Source organism: Pleurodeles waltl, chromosome 3_1, assembly GCF_031143425.1.
Source record: "Pleurodeles waltl isolate 20211129_DDA chromosome 3_1, aPleWal1.hap1.20221129, whole genome shotgun sequence".
Lineage (NCBI taxonomy): Eukaryota > Metazoa > Chordata > Amphibia > Caudata > Salamandridae > Pleurodeles > Pleurodeles waltl.
Genome location: NC_090440.1, coordinates 1529677883 through 1529698374, shown reverse-complemented (window position 1 = coordinate 1529698374; position 20492 = coordinate 1529677883). Strand labels below are relative to the sequence as shown.

Here is a 20492-nt window from a genome sequence, read left to right as displayed (position 1 = left end):
CACACAACGGTCAATGTTGGTCCTTACGTGAGGCAGCTGTTGACCCTGGGGTGATCCATTCCTGACACAGGCACTAGGTGTAGGCACTCAAGTGGGGTAGTGTTTTTATCAGGACAGGTGAGGAGTCACTGGGTGGTAGGAATGTTGTGGATCCCAGCATATTCCTGTAGTTTGTGTGACAGAAATGCGAGAAAAATAGAGGTTTTTTTCAACATTTCAGCTTTGCAGGGTATTCTGGGTAAGAAAACTTTGGGGAATCCACACAAGTCACACCTCTGTGGACTCCCCCGAATGTCTAGTTTCCAGAAATGTTTGGGTTTAGTGTGTTTCTCTATATGGCCGCCGAATCCAGGACCAAAAACACAGGTGCCTGCCTTACAAAACCAGTTTGTTTTGCCATAGACAATTTTGATGTCTCCACAATATGATTTGGGTGGTGGAATTTGGGGCTGAACTAAATTGGTGAGCTCCCAAGAGAGCACTCTCTCTCTGCTTGCCGCCGCATTCACCTGCTCTCTGGGTTGGCCTAACCCACTATTACCCAGTTGCACGAACAGCTTGCGAAGGGACAGCAGGACTGTCCTCATCACCTCCCTCATAATGTACTGGAAGAGGAGTTTTCGAATGGGACTCCTCTGACTGAAAAATCACTCCCAGAGTCTGCGCCATTGTCCTATCCCTCAGATGCTGTCTCAGTATCTGATGTCTCAGTCTCTGATCCTATGTCAGAGCGGTCCTCTATAACCCGAGTGCAGGCAGCAGTCATCCATCAAGATGCCATCTCTGCTATTGGCTAAACTGTTGCTCTAAAAGACTAGCGTACGTAGACAGTCACAAAATCGATGGTGTGTGAGAGATACGTGCAACAGTAGAGGCCACCTTACCTGCGCTTCTTCCCTCAATCAGCACGTACTTTCAAGACACTCAAAAAACACCTTGTCACATACCATTCGTCACAGTCTTTAGCACCTCCTGCGCCCAGTCCAACAATCATTATTGGTGCTCCCACTCCCTCCTCCTCGGATTCCCTCATTACCACCCAGCAAAAGTGCCCTTCATCTCTCCATAGACTTTACTAATGTACTCAGCTATTTACATAAAATACAGATGTGCTCTTTGCAGTAGGCATATAAACCTTCTGCGCTTCTTTATGGCACTAAAACTGCCACTAGACAAGTCGGACCCTTTTCCCCCCACGGAAACCACACACATATTGACAAAAGTGATGTATATATGACAGCCAACCACCTGAAACTCAACTCAAGCAAAACCGAAATAATCCTCTTTGGCCCTCACCAAAAAAACCTGGGACCCCCCATGGTGGCCCACCACGCTAGGCCCTGCACCCACCCCCGCCAACTACGCACGCAACCTCAGCATCATCCTAGACTCCTCCCTCTCTATGACCCAACAAATCAACGCTCTTACCTCCTCATGCTTCAACAAACTCCGTATACTGAAAAACATTCAAATGGATCCCCACAGAGACCAGAAAAACGGTCACTCACGCACTCATCAGCAGCAGGCTTGATTACAGAAACGCCCTCTACGCCGGCACCACTCTAAAACTCAAGTGCAAACTACACGCATCCAGAACTCAACAGCACGACTCATCCTCGACCTCCACCGACACGAACACATCTCTCCACACCTCAAATCCCTCCACTGGCTCCCCATTGACAAAAGGATCACCTTCAAGATCCTCATCCTCACACACAAATCACTCCACAACACAGGCCCTGCCTACCTCAACGAGAGTCACCTTCCACACCCCCACACGAAACGTCCGTTCAGCTGACCTCTCTCTCGCCTCTGTCCCCCGCATCAAACACACCACCACCGGGGGCAGATCCTTCTCCTACATTGCACCCAAAACATGGAACGCACTCACAAACCACATTCGCAAGACCCAAAACCTACTTCTTTTCAGGAAGGGCCTCAAAACCTGGCTTTTTGAACAGTGAACCTCCTAGCCCCTTTCCCTCCCCCCGTCCCCCCCAGCGCCTTGAGAGGTGCTGGGTCACAGGTGAGTAGCGCGCTTTATAAATCTCTTTGATACAGATCTATATATATATATATATATATATATATATATATATATATATACATATATATATACATACATAGATATATCTATAGATATATCCATGTACCTAGATATATCTATCTACATAGAATATATATATATACATATATTTTTTTTTTTGTTGTTGTATGGTTTCCTTGGGGGCCAAAATGGCCCCCAGGGAAACCCTACAACATCTAAAAAAAAAATTGCCCCCACAGGGGGTCACCCTGCCCACGGGCGACCCCCTGTCATTTCATTATTTTTTTTTTTTTTATTTTTTTTTTTAAATCCCGGGGGGGCCCGTTTTCCGGGGGGGGCCGCCCCCCAAAAGTGAAATCCCTGGCGTCTAGTGGGGTTTCCTGGCCCCCGATCGCAGCTGTGCTGCGATCGGGGGCCAGAAACAGTTTCAGAAGGCCTCGTAAGAAAGGGGAGAGTCTCCCCTTTCTTACGAGGCCTTTTCAAAATGTTTCCTGACCCCCCCGATCGCAGCTGTGCTGCGATCGGGGGAGCCAGGAAACCTGAAAGTGTTTCCTGGCCCCCGATCGCAGCACAGCTGCGACCGGGGGCCAGGAAACACTTTCAGGAAGGCCTCGTAAGAAAGGGGAGTGTCTCCCCTTTCTTACGAGGCTTTCCCGAACGTGTAAAAGGCCGTTTTCCCCATGAAAGCAGGAAGCGGCCGCAAGGCTGCTTCCTGCTTTCAGGGGGAAAACACCTTTGCAACGTCAGCGCGCCTCGCGGCGCGCTGACGTCACAAAGGGGCGGGAGGGGGGCGGGGGAGACACGGTAGCTTCCGTGTCTCCCGGGGGGGGGGGGAAAGAAAAATAAAAAAATCCTCTGGTGCGACGCACCCGAGGATTTATTAATGCCCTTCCTGGTGTCGGCCACTGGTCGTGACCCGCACCAGGGAGGGTGTGTGGGCGGCACTTAAGAGGTTAAAGCTCTTTTAGTCCTTCACCTGGATACTAATGAGCGCTACTTTTTCTTAAAACTACCTATGCAGTTTGTTATTCTTAAAAAAATGATCCTAAATCAGAACTGGAAGTGAAGATCATTAATTCTCTTCTTTCACTTTATTCAACAACATTCATTTCCAAAATTACTCTTCTAATATAACCGTACTACATTTCCCAAGTAACAGAGAAAAGTAAAAAAAAAAAAAAAAAGTCCACCAATCATGTTCACTGATCATAATAAACCCCTGTTCAAACTTCTTTTTAATCACTGCTCGTTCAAGATAACAGTTGTTTTTCTCTCTATGTGCTGTGCCTTATTACTGGTTTTTACATATACTATTGTTTGCTCAATTGACTGTTCATTGTTAACAATAAAAAAAATAGTGAAACCACCCGATCGAGACATGCAGCAAGCGCAACAGGCTCTCGATGCAGGAAAGCGTGAACGCTCTAGGTCAGGGTCCCACAGCAAGGGCAAAGTGGTAGGAGTAGGTCTGGGCGGAGTCCCGCAAAGTGAACAAAAAACTCTGTTGTGCTACACGGAGTTCCGCAAGTGGCGGAGTGCGTTAGGTAATGCCATTCGTGCTGATTTTAAGCGACAGGTGTTTGTGCTGCACTGAAAAACAGCGATAACTGCACCATCGGGTGCTGCTTCTTTTCTGCCACTCAAGTAGATTTTCTACTCAAGTAGCACCTTCCTCAATGGAAGGGTTCTCAACACGAGCAGTAGCAACCATCCCTGTTGAGAAATCTCGCCGGAAGGTGGCCTGAGTAAGATTTTCCACGCTCGCCAACATTAAGTTGACAAGCGCGAATGAGAAAAAAAATCTCTGCTCTGCGGAGTTTTATGGAACTCTGTGCTCTAAGTGGAGGGTGGAGTTGGAAAAACTTTGCAAACTACGCAAGTGGAGCGGAGTTCGCCACCCATCCCTAGGTAACAAACGCTGCATGGCAGTGGGTTGGCACTTTTCTCACTCTGTTGGTGCCCACCAAACCACTGCTGACCATGTCGGTACAAGGGACAGTACCAATACCTTCAGACAACCCGTGCTCACCGGAGCAGTGTGCTCAGACACGGAGAAAAGTGGTCTTCAGAAGCAAAAGCCTGGCTTTCAAAAATGTTTAATTCAACCAATTCTACTCCTAGCAGCAATGCTCATGCGTAATTTCTGGATTTGTGCACCAGTGGCTGTCCACTGAATTAGAAAGCCAAGAACATTTTAATAACAGATGGTGAACTTGTCCTCAACATATCTTCTTTAGAGAACCAGTACATACAAAGTGAACTTCCTATTGAGGTAAGAAGGCATCTTTGAGACCACTTACATTTCCAATTTTCTAGTCCCGGCCGGGGGAAAAACAAAAGGAGGGGGAAGGCGAGATAAGTCCTATTAGGACAATCCCTCTCAGAAAACTGACAATTGTCCCTATGACAAGCAGGTTCAGAGGCTCTAAAGCTGATCAATGATAAACTCCTAATGCTGCCCCCCCACCCCCCAAAAGAAAACACCCAGCATGACCAGAATAATAGTTCAAACACCTATTTTGCAAAGTTGCCCCTCATAATAGGGCAGAGCGGGACGCACGAGGACGTGATGTTCGACTAGGAACAGGTTGCAGTTTACCTTGCTGTCCAAGACCTCAAACAGATGGAGGGGCTGGGGGACAGTAAAAAATAAAATATAATAATAATAATAATAATAATAATAATAATAATAATAATAATAATAATAATAATAATAAATCTGGTTCTGCCTGAACCAGATCAACTGTATGGCCCAAGATCCTCAGCAAGGATACAGATTTCAAAAGTCACAGATTACGTGGCAAAAAAAGATTTGAAAACTACTTAATAGAGATGTCCGAGCACAACTTCGGGCCACAGACCATCCTTGAAGGAAAAAGTGAAACGGACACCAGATATTGCCACCAAAATGTGCACTTCTCAGACAAGAAACGGGACACATCCAAAGAAGGCCAACTGATAAAGAAGGCCTGCTAGATCAAATTCCTGGTTGTAGTTGGTCATGTCACAGAAGTTCCTAAAACTACCTAAAGAGAGAAGGCAGAACCCATGCATGCGAACATAATGTCAGGATGAGCCCATACACCAATTTGCATGCCGGGGATCACTAAATGGGCTCTTCAGGGAGAGAGAAAATAACCCCTCCTAATCACAGCAGTCCAAATTTTAGGAAATGCAGCTACATCACAGGCTGGACCAGAAGCACAAGGTACCCTTATTGAAGCTCCCTTTAAGAAGGGGTTGGGGAGAACACGACAACCTTCTCAGCCCTAGACAAGGTCCAGAATGTTTGAGCTTCACCCCTGTACACCCGACCCAAACCCTCCCTCATCACCCTCCCTAAACAGAGCATGCACCATGCATTTACCACCTGCTCAGAGCATGTGGTTTTAACACTGGAAAAACAGCTCAAGGAAAGCAATTCCATATTCAATGGGGTTTAACTCCTAATTGCACTGTACAGATTTACAGCAATAGTACGTATTTGCATGTAAATTTACTGTTGTTAAATCCACACTAGTGCCATGCTACTCATAACTGGGGCCAAAGTATTCAGACCATTGGTGGCCAAGCAAGACATCTTCTTACTAGCTCCCAGCTTTACTGCCCACATACATTATCTTGAATTCAAGCACAGCGATCAGAGAAACAAATTTCTGGCCCTGTGGTGACTCACTAAGCTCCAATGAACGGAGATGGAATACCATAGGAAGAGAGGCATCAAGTAGACTATTTACTTGAATTACATCCTTTTCCTCGATTGCTTCCTACAATAACTGAAGGTCAATCTGAACACAACTACTGCATTACTTCAAGACATGAGGTTTGTAATAAATCAGATGTCAGATCTCACCCTGAGGCAATCCATACATTTTCTGGGTTTTGCAATAGGCTCAGTGGTAGCAGCCAGCCTCCGATTACATGTGAAGATGTTAGCCAGAATTAAGGGGTTGAGGCAGGTTGTCATGAGAGAGAGCGTTTCCCTAAGACATTGCCCAGGATAGCTGGGCTTCTGGCATCTTCCATTCAAGGCCCTTATGGGCCTTCTTCAATATAGGGCCCTTCAGAGGTTGAAAGCAGCTCATCTCAGAAGGGGCATTCGGTATCTTGAGTTGATACAACTGTTGCAAGAGCCAGAAACCTGTGATTGAGTAGTGGATGACTCATATTGACGGTTAGAATGGAAGAAGAATCTTCACTTTAGCATCAAACACAGTGATAGACATGTGCCAGCAGTGTGAACAATATTTCCATTAGAGGGGTGGGTTGGGTGGGATGCTGGGAGGCCCTGGCAGCTAAAGCCTCACACCAACGGTTTGGAGTTACTGGCAGGATAGTTTGCAATCAAACCCACAAAAGATAGAGGCTACTGCTCTGTGCTCCTGAAGATGGAAAATGAATCCACAGTAAAGTACATCCACCAATTGTCAGCCGTGAGATCAAGGAGAATGATTGATATATATGTTTAATGCACTACCTAAGAGGCCTCAAGCATAAATTGCCATAGCAAATTACAACAGTTACTTCAGGGGAAAAGGAAAAACTAATCAAGTTGCAGAAGAACAAAGTCTTCATAAGTTTTGAAAACGATAAAACATTGTTATTTAATCTCAATTCTAAAGAACATTTATTCTACACAGTGGGAGCCAAACAAAATAATTCTCTGCCTCCTTTTCTGGCAAAATTAGTTTTTGTACCACTGCCTGCCCTTTATCTGCTGAACAGGCACATACTAAGGGTATATCTCTGCATACTGTTTGTCAGGTAGGAGGGCCCAAACAATAGTAGGCTTTATCTGCAAGGCACAGAATTTTGAACTGGAGTCTCTTCTTTACTGGCAGCCTGTGCAATTTCTGCAAACATACAGATGCCAATGTGGATCTTGGGAATCCAAGAATTAATCGGACTGACGCATTCGGGACAATCTGGAGCCTTTGTAGTAGATACTGCAGAAGGCCCAAATAAGGAGCATTTCCATAATTCAATCGCAATCCAATTAACGCGGGGATAACCCTTTTTTTTTTTTTTTTTTAACAGTGGTATGCAACAAAGGAAAGACTTTATACAACATGTGGAAGATGACAAAACAAAGAGGTAGCCTTCTTTATATCTGTGGAAAAGAGGAACTACTTGTCCTGGAGGATCTCCAGATTTCTAGCACTAATCCCAGGTGTGGGATTACGAAGTCTTCAGGCAACCTGGAAGGAGACGATACCTGCTGAACAGAAGTACCTCAGTTTTTTTCTCCATTCAGTTCTAAACAGCTGTCTTGCATCTAGCTTCCGAGTTCTATCATGAAGGCAGAGAAGTTTCTCCTAGCTGGCTCGGCATTCTGTGCAATTGACACAAAAATGTGGGTGTCGACCACATAGGACATCAAACTTAGCCTACGTGCCCTGACAATTTTTTCTAGAGGGGCCATATAAAACATTAAACAGTGCAGGGGTCAGCAATGAATCCACTGGGATGCCATACCCAATAGGGTATAGAGAAGACTGGAGTGAGATCGAGGTGTGGAATTTAACAAAACCTCTACTTTTTCACATGACAAACTGCCTCATACACCTACTTCTTTTAAAAAAAAAAAAAAAACATCTACTTGTCCCTTTGGTGCAATGTAGTGCGGCGACAAATTATGGCAGCAATCTCAATATATAAGAGTTCTGATAAACTCTCTGATTATGCCAGGGCTAATACTATAGTAGGGCTTGAATACTAGCAATTTCTTTATTTTGCCACCTTTCCCCAGATCTACATTCAGGGCCTGGAAGTAGCAGTAAGCAATATGTACAGGGTTGGAATGCCCTTTTGAGTCGGGGCAAAGCTACTAACCTGCATGTTTGAAGGGTTTCACCAGCTCTTCTTTATTCTTTTCCCATACTGAGAAAGGTTGGAAATTTACTCCCAACAAGGGCAGGGGCCAAATTTCTTCCAGGGTTGGAAAATAAGCGGTTGGAGGGAAAGTTATCTTGTAAACGCTAAACAGATTTTCCCCATGAGCTAATCTACACATGCATTTTTGCTGGTGATAAAATACAGTTCAGATATTTTCTAGGGATTCATGAAATACGTAAACCTGCACTAATGACAAGACATTTAGCTGAGTGCACTTTTGTGACTTTTTTTTTTTAGTAACTTGGCCCATAATTAGGTCCAGTGTTAACAAAGACCTTTTGTTTTTATTAAAATATTCTCTCTCTATTTGCAGGCTTTACTGAGAGTGACAGCATTCTGTTCTTTCACAAGGAGCATATTGACACACAAAGTACTTTTGTTGAGTGCCACAAACTACTGTGGAAATGTGTAATTTTGAGACCAAAACATATTATGCCACTGTAAGTAAGGAAGGAAAGAAGTAGTTTTATTATTATGCACGATTAATTAAAACCTTAGCATATACAATTACAACTTTAAAATAGGCAAATTTTAGTATAAGAAATAAAAGTTAAAAAAAACACAGTTTATGCTATCAAGTGCAATTGCAGCATATTTCATTTTTAATCTAAAGCAGGAGCCATCCTGCCTGGGCTCCTTTTAGTCGTAAGAATTGGTCAAGCAAAACTACATATCTCAGAGTCAAGGTCCTTTGCCACATTTATCTGATTTGGGTTAAGGAAGTCTGGATAGGCACAGTGCACTAATCAACTTCTTTTGGAGCATGAGATACAGGCTTCCCAGATTTGGCAAGATTAAATGGGTCCCAATTTCGTCTGTTGTAGATCAAGGAAGTCTAAGTGGGCTTGATGCATTCATTCAGCTTCTTTTGTAGCTGGAAGAAAAACGTCCTAAATTTGCCCAGTTCAGATGGCTTCTTCAAGGTAAACACGAGTGATCTGGCCTTGTTGCAAGTTCTTGTGCCATATCGGAGAAAGAGAGGTTTTAATAAAGTGAACGTACATTCGTCCGCGCCGGGCAACAGCATAACATGTGGTTAAGAGACTCAGATTTGTAGCCACAGCGCTGCAATTTACTATCTTGGAGAGGGAGTGCCATTTTGGGTTTGTCTCCATCTTCAGTGCTAGCAGCCTTGCAACCAGGATCTGTGTCACATAGACTTTCCTAATTGTACAGGCCAAGTATGGTTGAGGTTGCAAGAGTTGTGAGCTATTCATATATGATGCTGCCACTGCCTTTTGTACAGGGGAACTGCTCGGTTTTTCCAGGTCAGTTGCCTGAGAGAGCGTTTTTTAATCTGTCTCTTCATCACCGACTTGATGGTGATACGAGATTGTGCCAGTTTGATTAGTTCAGCTTGGTCTATATGAAGAGAGGCTAAAGCTGTGGTTAAATATTGTGACCAGGGGCTCATTTTTGCATCAGAGAGAGAGCGGAAGAGCTGATTTCAGGGTGTTTGGTGGGGTCATAACAGACCTGTGATAGTATTTTAGGTAGGCACCCATGTGGGCCCAGTTCTGGCTTTCCAGGCCAAATTCTAGCCTTATCAAGCAGCTCCTTGTGTGTTTCGGTAGTTTAAACACTCTTTTGTATGCTTTGACTTGGAGCTTTTCCACCAGTGTGGTGAGTTGACCTGGAAAGCGGCATGACCATAATCTCAGGCTGGAAGAAGAGAGGCTCTGAGTACTTGAAGGATCAGCCTTGCTTTAGGACTTTCTATAAGATTATTTTCCATGTTGTAACCATGAAGGGCGGTTAGTGCTTTCTGAAGCCCAGTTCTTGAGTGGTCAAGCAACAAAGTAGCATCCGCGTATTGTAGGAAGGTAATTGTAATGTTTCTGATTTTCGGTGGAATCAAGTTAGCGTGTCTTAATGCCTAAGAGATGTCTGCTGTATAGAGATTTTTGCCATGGTTTGTTACACTGGTGAGGGCCTGGCAGCTCCCACAACAATAAAGGTTTATAAAAGCTGTATCAAAACAAGACATGCACTGACAGTACCAAAAGACTGACCACAAATGTCAGACCTATTAGCTTTGCCAATGCTTGTTTATTTTCATGTTTCCCATAATCTTGTTGAAACTCGTTACACTGATTTTCCATTATGAATATTTTTGTGGTGTAAAGTATCACTTTTTGGATGTCCCCCCCCCCCCCCCACCCCCACTTTTTGCTGTCAGATTCTGTGGTTTTTGACCTGTTAGTGTACCGAGGCCTGCTAACCAGGCCCCAGTACAAATGCTCTTTCCCTTAAAGTATATGTCAAATTGCATAGGCCAATTGCAAGCACATTACCACCCCTCTAAGTCCCCAGTAAATGATACCTAGGGCAAGGGTGGTAAAGGGGGTACCAGGGTTGCAGCACTGATTGTGCCACTCAGAGTGCCCCATGTAAAAGAGAGACTGCAAAGCTGCCATGTCAGCCTGCACGAGCAGCTGCGACTCGACAGACTCTGCCGACACCAGGTGCTAGCAGAATCCCTGTTACTGCCCATGGACAGGTCAGTTACCCCTAAAGCAGACTCCCTCTAGCCCAGGAGGCAAGGTACACTGTTCTATAAGTGGTGGCATATATGCAGGATCACATATGGCCCTGTGCTGGTATCTTAAATGCGATGCCAGCCCCCACAAGTAACCAGCGGTCCATTGGATAACATGGGCTGGCATCCGACCACTGCTCAGATGCCCAGCTCTGCAATGGCCCAGCTGAATCCCGTTGTGTTAGGTATCAAACACAGGTTTTTGACCCTGAACATGATGTCCATGCTTAGGAATAAAAATCAGATGCCCAAGTGGCACCCTCAGAGGGTGCCCACCAAGTTACCCAGTCCTGTACTGTTTTGGCGGGCTCTCCTGAGCCGCTGCCACCACAGACAAGAGTCTGACCTCCTGACAGTGGTGCCAGCACTTTGGCAGGACATAAGACAAAAGGGACCTGGGCAGGAAGGAGGACACACCTCCGCCCTCACACGTTGGCTAGTGCGATTAGCATCATGGTGGTGAGTCTCAAAGGGTCCCCAGCCTTTGATGTGCCAACAGCTGTCCTCCCAGCAGAGAACAAATACCTTCCTGCCCTGCACGTGGAAAATTAGCTATGCAGAAGTTGTGCACCTCCCTCAAATTGGACACACCTTTGAGGGTATGCTAGGAGGTCTGCCTGGCCAAGAAGGGTTCTGCCACCTTGGAAGACCCCAAGAATAGTGGGCTCTGGGTATAAAGTGACGTACTCCACACAGGAAGTCGTCACTGCAGGGGCGGAGTAGTCGCAGGGACAGTAGCCCATTGGCCACTGTCCCTCACCCCCAGAACTTAGATATTACCTGGACAAGAAGAAAAAACAGCAGAAAGACGTCTGCACCAACAACGGGACCTGGACTCCAGCTCCAGTGCAAAGAAGAGGGCACAGAGTGACTCTCTGGATACCAGTACTGGAACTGAGTGCCAGATGTGTGCTAGAGGTGAAAACTCGTTGGTCCCGACCAGAGGGACCCCCGTAGACAACGGAACCCCAAGGAAGAATTCCCTGAGTGGTGGCACCAGTCCCCTGTAAATTGTAGGAGTAAAGAGCTCAAGTCGAATAACTACGACCCAACTGACCAGACTTTGGGCTCTGACTGCCTGAGCCCAAAGAAACTCGGCGTCCAGTATCTTAAGGAGTGGGAGAAAGCCCCATGCCAAGTTTCAAGCCTCAACTCCACACCAAACAACCTTCAGTCACCAGAAAACCCGTGGGCCACGCTTGCAGCTACCAAGGCTTGTCTGACACCTGCACGAAACCAACGGCCACACGGCGTTCACAGACTACAGAGCACCCCCCCCCCCCCAGCATAGGGGCAGACATCACCAGTGCCCCCTCCCTCCTGTGGGTTTGCAGCCTGAAGAAAATGACTGACTTAGGAGCTACCTCTGCAACCGAAGCCACTGGATGGGGTGGTGAAGATCCAAGTGTCAAGTCCTGAACCCCCCCCCCCCCCCCCCCCAAGAGACCTCTACAGCCGAAGGGTAGTGTGCGAGCCCACCCTCAAGTCCAGTTTTGCAATAGAGTGCAAAACGCACCAGCCGCTGCAGACTGTTCAGCACCAAGGACAGCCAAGTCACCTCTGCAACCGGACTCCCTGGGCAAGGTAACAAAAGTCTGACTGTTGAATCTTGGTCTAGGTCCTCACAGAACCCTAAGTTCCTGTGGGTTCGCCGGAGCTCACCCTACAAGTCTAATCAAAGAGCTTTCTGAGACCATTATACCTAGCCTCATATTGTTAAACTTTATTGTGCACTCATGTTTTTTTTACTGGAACCACTGTCATTAATGCAGGTCGAGTTTGCAACATTTATCTAGAGCACTCACCATAATAATAAATGCTTTGCATTAATGAACCATAAATACAAGTTCAAACAGCATTATCACATGAATGCAGATAATACCTCAACTGCAGACAATTCCCTTCCCTGCAAACTGGCCGGCGAAGGGTTTGTTCTGCAGGGGACTGGGACAACTTGTCCCAAGGACAAAATAAACATTAAAGTGCCCAAACAATATGTCCTGGTTGTCGGGCTTTAGGAATTCAACACCCCTGGGAGGGGGTAGGGAGAGGGGGGGGGGGGAGAGAACAGAAGAAGAGTCGATGGTGTATTGGCCAACATTCCAAAATTAGAATAATGTTCTCCAGAAAACACCATTTTAACACTGTACCTGTCATGACAATTGCCTGAAGCTTTTGAGGGGTGTGAAATGGGAAATCAGTGTCAAAGGCAGCAGAGAAACCTCAAAAGACCAGGGCGGCAGCACCTACCTACTCCAGGATTCCTCAAAGTTCAATTACTTCCTCTAAGTATGTTTCTGAGCTATAATTGGCTATATCGATAGGTTGATAATCATTTAATGAGAAGCTGCCTTCCAAACATTTGAAGAGCTGAACTTTCACATTTCTTCCTAGGCTTTTTGCCGGTAATGGGAATCTGGAGACTGGCCTACAGTTAGATAGTACAAGAGGGTGGGTGTTTTTTTTTCATATAACAAATTTGTTATTGTTTTGTATTAATGATAACATATTAAAGATCTGGTATAAATTAACCTCTTCGCTGCTGGGCCTTCCCCACCTTGCAATGGGTTTTAATTCTATTCCGGGTATACAGCAATTCATTTGCTGAAATATAAATAGTGAAAAATAGGTATCAAGAAAACCTTTGTATTTCCAAAATGGCCACAAGATAAGGTGTTGAGAAGCAGTGGTTATTTGCACATCTCTGAATTTCGGGGTGCCCATAGTAGCATGTGAATTACAGGCCATTTCTCAAATAGTGTGTAAAAAAAAAAAAAATCTGTCTTACAATTGGATGGAAAAAATGTAGAGAAAGACAAGGGGCAAGAACACTTCTTGTGCTATTCGGTGTTCCCCCAAGTCTCCCGATAAAAATGGTACCTCACTTGCGTGGGTAGGCCTAATGCTTGTTACAGGAAAGGCAATATGGACACATCGCAATTTTACACTGAAATCCGACGTGTTTTTTTGCAAAGTGCCTAGCTGTAGATTTGGCCTCTAGCTCAGCCAGCACTTAGGAAACCCTACCAAACCTGCGCATTTTTGAAAACTAGACACCTAGGGGAATCCAGTATGGGCTGACTTGTGGGGCTCTCACCAGGGTCTGTTACCCAGAATCCTTTGCAAACCTCAAAATGTGGCCAAAGAAACACTTTTCCCCTCACATTTCGGTGACAGAAAGTTCTGGAATCTGAGAGGAGCCACAAATTTCCTTCCACCCAGCATTCCCCCAAGTCTCCCGATAAAAAAATGGTACCTCACTTGTGTGGATAGGCCTAGTGCCTGCAACAGGAATAGATCACACAACGGTCAATGTTGGTCCTTACATGAGGCAACTGTTGACCCTGGGGTGATCCATTCCTGACGCAGGCACTAGGTATAGGCACTCAAGTGGGGTAGTGTTTTTATCACGACAGGTGAAGAATCACTGGGTGGTAGGAATTTTGTGGATCCCAGCACATTCCTGTAGTTTGTGTGACAGAAGTGCAAGAAAAATTGAGTTTTTATTCATCATTTCAGCTTTGCAAGGTATTCTGGGTATGAAACCTTTGGGGAATCTGAACTAGTCACACCTCTGTGGACTCCCCCAGATGTCTAGTTTCCATAAATGTTTGCGTTTAGTATGTTTCCCTATATGGCCACCGAACCCAGGACCAAAAACACAGGTGCCCCCCTTACAAAACCAGTTTGTTTTGTGATAGATAATTCTGATGACTCCATAATACGATTTGGGCGGTGGAATTTGGGGCTGAACTAAATTGGGGAGCTCCCAAGAGAGCACTTTCTTCTGCGCCGCATTTACCTGCTCTCTGGGTTGGACTAACCCACTATTGCCCCGTTGCACAGACTGCTTGCAAAGGGACAGCAGAACTGTCCTCATCACCTCCCTCATAATTTACTGGAAGAGGAGTTATCCAATGGGACTTCTCCAACTGAAAAATCACTCCCAGAGTCTGTGCCATTGTCCTATCCCTCAGATGCTGTCTCAGTCTCTGATCCTATGTCAGAGCTGTCTTCTAGAACCCGAGTGACGGCGTCAGCAGCAGTAATCCATCAAGATGCCATCTCTGCTATTAGCTAAACTGTTGCTCTAGAACACTAGCCTATGTAGACAGTCACAAAATTGCTGGTGTGTGTGTGTGTGTGATATGTGCAACAGGCCACCTTACCTGAGCTTCTTCCCTCAATCAGCATGTTCTTTCAAGACACTCAGAAAACACCTTGTCACATACCATTCGTCACAGTCTTTAGCACCTCCTGCGCCAAGTCCAACAATCATTATTGGTGCTCCCACTCCCAGGTCCTCCTCCTCGGATTCCCTCATTACCATCCAGCAAAAGTGCCTTTCATCTCTCCATAGCCACACACCCCCCCCATCCCGCACATACATTTCATTTGTATTATAGCGCAGGTAATGGCTGACTTTACTAATGCACTCAGCTATTTACTTAAAATACAGATTTGCACTTTGCAGTAGGCATATAAACCTTTGGCGCTTCCTTATGGCACTAAAACTGCCACTAGACAGAAGGCTGATCCTTTTGTAGCAGAAACATAATTGCGGCTATCGCGCCCCTCCCTAGGGACACCTATCTCAATATAAAAGAAATATGCCCGGGGGGGGGGGGGGGGGGGGGGAGTTCCAAGGGGGCTGATCTCTCTCTCTCTCCGTCCCCCAACCCCAGTGAAAACCCTGGTCCAGGCCCAGGAAAAGCGTTCAGGAAGGCCTCGTATGAGAGTCTCCCCTTTCATACAAGGTCTTCCCGAACATGGGGAAGGCCGTTTGGGGCCGCTTCCTGCTCAGATGGGGAAAAACAACAATGTGACGTCCGGGTCTCCCAGGAAATTAAAAAAAAGAAAAAATATAAAAATAAAAAAAAAAAGAAGGAAAACAAAAAAAAACCTTGCGTGTGTAATCCCCTCCCTGGTGTCAGCCACTGGTCGTGATCCGCACCAGGGAGGTAGTGCGGGCGTCGGCCAGTGGCCGATGCCCACACTTAACGGGGTAACCCTGCCCATCCCAGTTCTAACAGACCCCTATATAATACATATATCTTGTGCAAAGCCTAGGTAGTACCTCCATAGTCAGATAAGTAATTCCTGTAATATCACATTTCACTGTCCAATCCCGCGTCATCTAAACATCCGGATCAGATCTAAGTATGTTTTCAGGGGCATCCTCGTGCCCTGTACACTGGCCATTCCATCTGGGTGCACCAATCGACCCCTTGCCTCCACCTCGACATCGCAGGGTGTTCAGGTGCATTCTAGTGTGCTGCTATGTCTCTTTAGGTGTTTGGTTTTATTATTATATTTTAACAAAGGTTTCATGATTGCCTTTTCCATTTAGAAGGCATAATCATTTCTAAAAGATATATTTCAAAACTCTGTGAAGGCTGCTATCATTTCTGTTGCTAATTTCAAACATGTTGGTGGCCATGAATCTAAGGGAAAGCTGCATTTAGATTTCATGCGGCATTTTGCCACTTGTGATATAGTCAATGGTATAAATTCTATATATAACTTCTCCCTTTTGTTGGGTGCAGCCAAGCTGGCTAACCTAACCCATTGGAGTAAAGAATACCGACCTACTTACAGAAACTGTCTATACTGTGATTGGGAAAAGTTAGGGAAGGAGAAGGTTTAATTGAAAGCTCTTCCTCTCTGCCAACGAGCCCCAATGAGAGGTTATATGCCCTAAACACCTATGCATTCTCAAGTTTTCTGCGATGAGACCCAAGAGCCTGCAAAGCTGAAGATAGGACAACCTAGCTTTACAGACAAGTTTTGGGTTAGTTAATACATAGGTCGTCAACCCGGTTTTGGGGTGGGGGTGGGGCAGGGGGTCGTTGATTTTCATGGTTTTGAATTAGACTAACTTATTGGTTGATATAAGACGCAACGGTTTTACCCCTCTCTACGGTTCACAGAGGAAAAATGAACAGTGACACTAGTGAGGGATGTGATGGCCTCACACTAAGAAAGAGGAATTTGAAAATGGGTTTATCATGGACACTGGGATGTGACTGGTGGGCAACTGCCTTAAAGCACCACTGAACAGTCTTGTTTTTCCACTACTAAAAATATGTTTGTTAATCTTAACCCTAGCTTTCCTCAAGGACAGAGGTTTTTATTAAATTCAATGAGGCTGATCCAATCCTAATTACAATTATAATAATATATTTTTACAGGATCACCACAAATATCCCTATTCTTTAATAAGTTTTGGACCTTGGGCAGGGTGCATCAAAAGAGGGCTACTGGTGCTTGTCAGTTTGGGATGCCTTGTCTCCAATTTTCAAGAGTTAAAATACTTTAAACACTGACTTCCTCCTTTCCTGACTGAACATTACCCAAGATTATTCCTTGTGAGCCTGGGTTTTCGATTTGTTTATCTTCCTCCAGTTGCATATTTTGCCCTGAAGACTAGCAAAACAATTTTGGCCTTAATAATCCCAATTTCTATAGTGAATCTCTCCTTGGTTCTCACGTCATTACCAACTGCCTCAGAATAATGTACTCCTTTCTGTTACTAACCTGGAACAACATTGGTTTCCAATGTACGTAATGGAGCACATCATCTTGACGGAGAAAGTGTTTTTTCAGCCACTGTGGATTGCTACTTCAGACTATGGTTTGGGTTCAGGAACACTGATGCCTATTTGTTTTTGTATTTCTACATAAGCTTTCAAAATCTCTAGTAAACAGTTCTCTTGCGGTGCCAATTCTGCGGGCAATACTTTTTAAGAAGGATGTGGTATGTGTTGCCTGTATATTCTTTCAGTAGTAGTTATTTTCCTTGTAATGTAGAAGCTATAACTGGTGCGGTTATGGTAAGAAATTCAGTGGCAAGTGAAGTCCTTCAACAGACATGGAGTGTCGGCCTTATGTTTCAATATTCTGCACTTTCTTACATTTGGATGTTATTCTGTGTGTTTTCATGTGTAGGTTTCCCTAGTTTGGTACGTAGGAACATGTATCACTGCAGTCTAGTATTATATTTAGCCTCCCAGGCGGGTCAACTTAGGACACCGTTTCTGATGTCCCTATAACCAATGGCATAAGGTTTGGGCTTTCTTGGCATCAGATCCAGCTGAAATATTACAGATCAAGTTATACTATCCTGGGTGGCTTCATTAATAAAGTTACTCCAGCATTAGTCCGTATTTTAATTCAAAAGAGTATTTTATTCAGTCAAATAAGTGTGTGTGTATCATTAGATAGTTTGCCTTTCCGAAGGAAAGAGACGATTTTATTAAAAGAAAGTGCAAATCCAAATATCATATTTCTACTCAGTTTTGTACGCCCCAACTACCTATTTATGCGACTGTTCCTTTAATGTAGTGTTCATCCATCAACAACTTCAGAAAGTAGACAAGAGAACTCAACAGCACCTTTGGCCTGCTGCCAGACAGGGGAGCATGGTGATTTCCCCCCTCTCCCTAATTAGGATGGCCAGAGCCAACGTTATTTTTAGAGATCAGTGTGTGTGTATGTATATATATATATATATATATATATATATAGTACCAAAGAAAAAAAGCAGAAGAGGCACTGACTAGTTATAGTGAATGTAAATTAACACTAAATGCTGCATTTCCTTAGTTTTGTTTCCTTTCTTCCCAGATGAGACCAGGAAGTGTAGTTTCTTGATGCTATATTAATAAATACGTAAAGAAAGCCTAACATCCACCTATGAGTCTTTAACAAAGTCAAGACCTCCTTAAGAATTAATTTGAAATATCTTCACTACTATAAGGAATGTATGTCAGCAGCAGTCTTTGGTCACGGCCCACTGAGCCTTATCAGGAGATTACCGACTACTTTTTAGAGCTCCCCTGCCGACAGCGAATGGGCAGCGAGGGGTACTGTTTACATTAAGGGGCTTGCAGTCTGCCCATTGCTTACTATTCGCTGGCTTCATTGCCACTCATGTTTGCTACCTCATAATTGGCCAGCGCTTGCCAATGACACTTCTTTCTCATGGATCAAGTACTGATTGATTTATTTTGGTTAATGTCCTTTCACTGTTCAAGCTGTGATTTAGGTAGTATTGGTGCTGTTCGTGTTGCCTTATCGAGCACTTCTCTGTTTTCTGATGCTTGTTTCAGTGTCTCTGCCCATTTGTTTATCAATATCTGCCTGTGCGCCTTAGCTTCTACTTTTATGTTCTGCTATGTGTTTATCAGTGTGTGTCTGTGTCAATGGGTCCATAAGCTGCAGCATTTCTCTGTCGCTCACATACAAGTATGTCTCCATATATCAATTTTCTTTTCATACCAAGAAACCTGCCTATCTATTCTGCACATCACACTTTCAAGCTGATTACCTATCTTCATCTGTGTGCATCTCTTTGAGGGTCTGGCTTGTGGCGTGTGTCAACCACCCCAGGTTCCTCCCTTCATTCCAATGGGTGTCTGGGCATGGTCAACAAAGCCAGACTACTCTGATGCAGACACTGCCTCACAGAATGGGCCGTGTTTCTAATATTTTGATCATTTAGCTACCTGGTGGATTACACAGAGCAGAAATTAACACCCTCATTTCCAGGAGACCTATCCTAGAGTGTGCGTTAGAACAGTTAAAACAGAGAAAACGCATGGGACCACCAAGAGTGAAAAAGGGCGATGTGGTTTGAGGTAAACCCTGTGATCGCAGACAGTGACTAAAAAGACCCACTGCCCCGTTTATGATATGATATCATGAATCTAATTACATTTTATTCATGTAAAAGGTGTTGCAAAAGGCAATTAACAATTCTTTAGATTTTGTTGAAAAAAAAAGGTATTCATATTTTATTGCTGTGCTTTAGAACTGATTGTGGTTTATTTGTTGTAGAATGTTGTATAATAACTGAAATATTAAAAAGAGAACGGCCACTTTACAGGCATTACTTTGCAGGGCCGTCAATGTCATGAAACGGTATACCTACCTTAGAGACCTCAAGTCTCACATAAAGATTACATGTTTGGGCCTAGACAGCAGCGCTATCCTTTCGATTATGCAATCTTAACTGATCAGCCCGAGGGGACCAGTTTTAAATGGCTAGCCATCTATTGGTTCAAGGGCACAATATGAATCTAGGGAACCTTGCATCAGTCCTATAAAGGACACACAACAGCAAAAAAAAGTACGAATCCTTGCTTTTCTCCATCACACATCTGTGATTGTCTCACACAGTGGTTTATTGGGAAAGACATTCAATTTTCTTTTTATAGAATAGTTACACTACTTTCTAGTTGAGAAAATATTCCCAGATAATTTTCTAAACCTCGCCTTTTCTGCTTTAAAACGTTGACGTGTACGATTTCTGCACTCCTCATTCACATTCTTACGTACATCAGAAAAGTAAATGTAATATACATTTATATAGCGCAAAATTAAATGCAAATTGCATTTATATCGCGCTTATTACACTTCGCGAGGCGTCGACGCGTTTTACGCCGGGCAACAAGGTACCCCAGAGTTCAAGGGTAACGGATTAATCCTGAGGCTATTTGATTGCTATTCGGATCCCAAAAACGCTAACACTGACCCTTCCCCCCTCACATCACTCCTCTCACACTGACGTCGCCGCAGCGCTAAGAAACTGACATCCTCGTGGGTCCGCACCTGGTCTGAGTAGGCTCGACTCTGCATGGCCATGACTGAGCGCAGCGCTGTCCTCGTCAGCCTCCCTGCCGCCGCCATGCTGCGATCGCTGCTGCCGTGAATGTCGGTGACCTTCAGCAGGGGGGGCGGGTTTCCGGGAAGGGCTGGACTCCTGGAAGTGAAATAAGGGGCGGTGCTGCACAGGCGTCCAGGAAGTGATTACATTTGTGGGAGCGGCTCTAGGGTGCGGAGGGATGGGGTTGAGCTCTTAGGGGTGGGACCGTGGATTCATAGACGTGCAAAAAAGTAATGGCTGCGTAATGTGGTATGACCAATCTTAGTGGAAAGTAGGGTGCTAAAAAAAGAGGGCATGGTCATCGTGGATTTAAAGTTTGAAATAGTCTTGCGGACGAGCATTCA

The 20492-nt window shown here is 44.7% G+C and overlaps 1 protein-coding gene across 1 annotated transcript in view; it reads right to left on the bottom strand.

The window, feature by feature from the left end:
- ATP5IF1 (ATP synthase inhibitory factor subunit 1) overlaps nt 1-20251 on the bottom strand; it is a 52211-nt gene extending 31960 nt beyond the window's left edge. The window contains exon 1 of the mRNA XM_069225121.1: nt 20094-20251. Coding sequence (XP_069081222.1) covers nt 20094-20171 — 78 coding nt within the window. The 5' untranslated portion in view covers nt 20172-20251. The remainder of the gene's footprint in view (nt 1-20093) is intronic.
- Between the last annotated feature and the right edge of the window lie 241 nt (nt 20252-20492).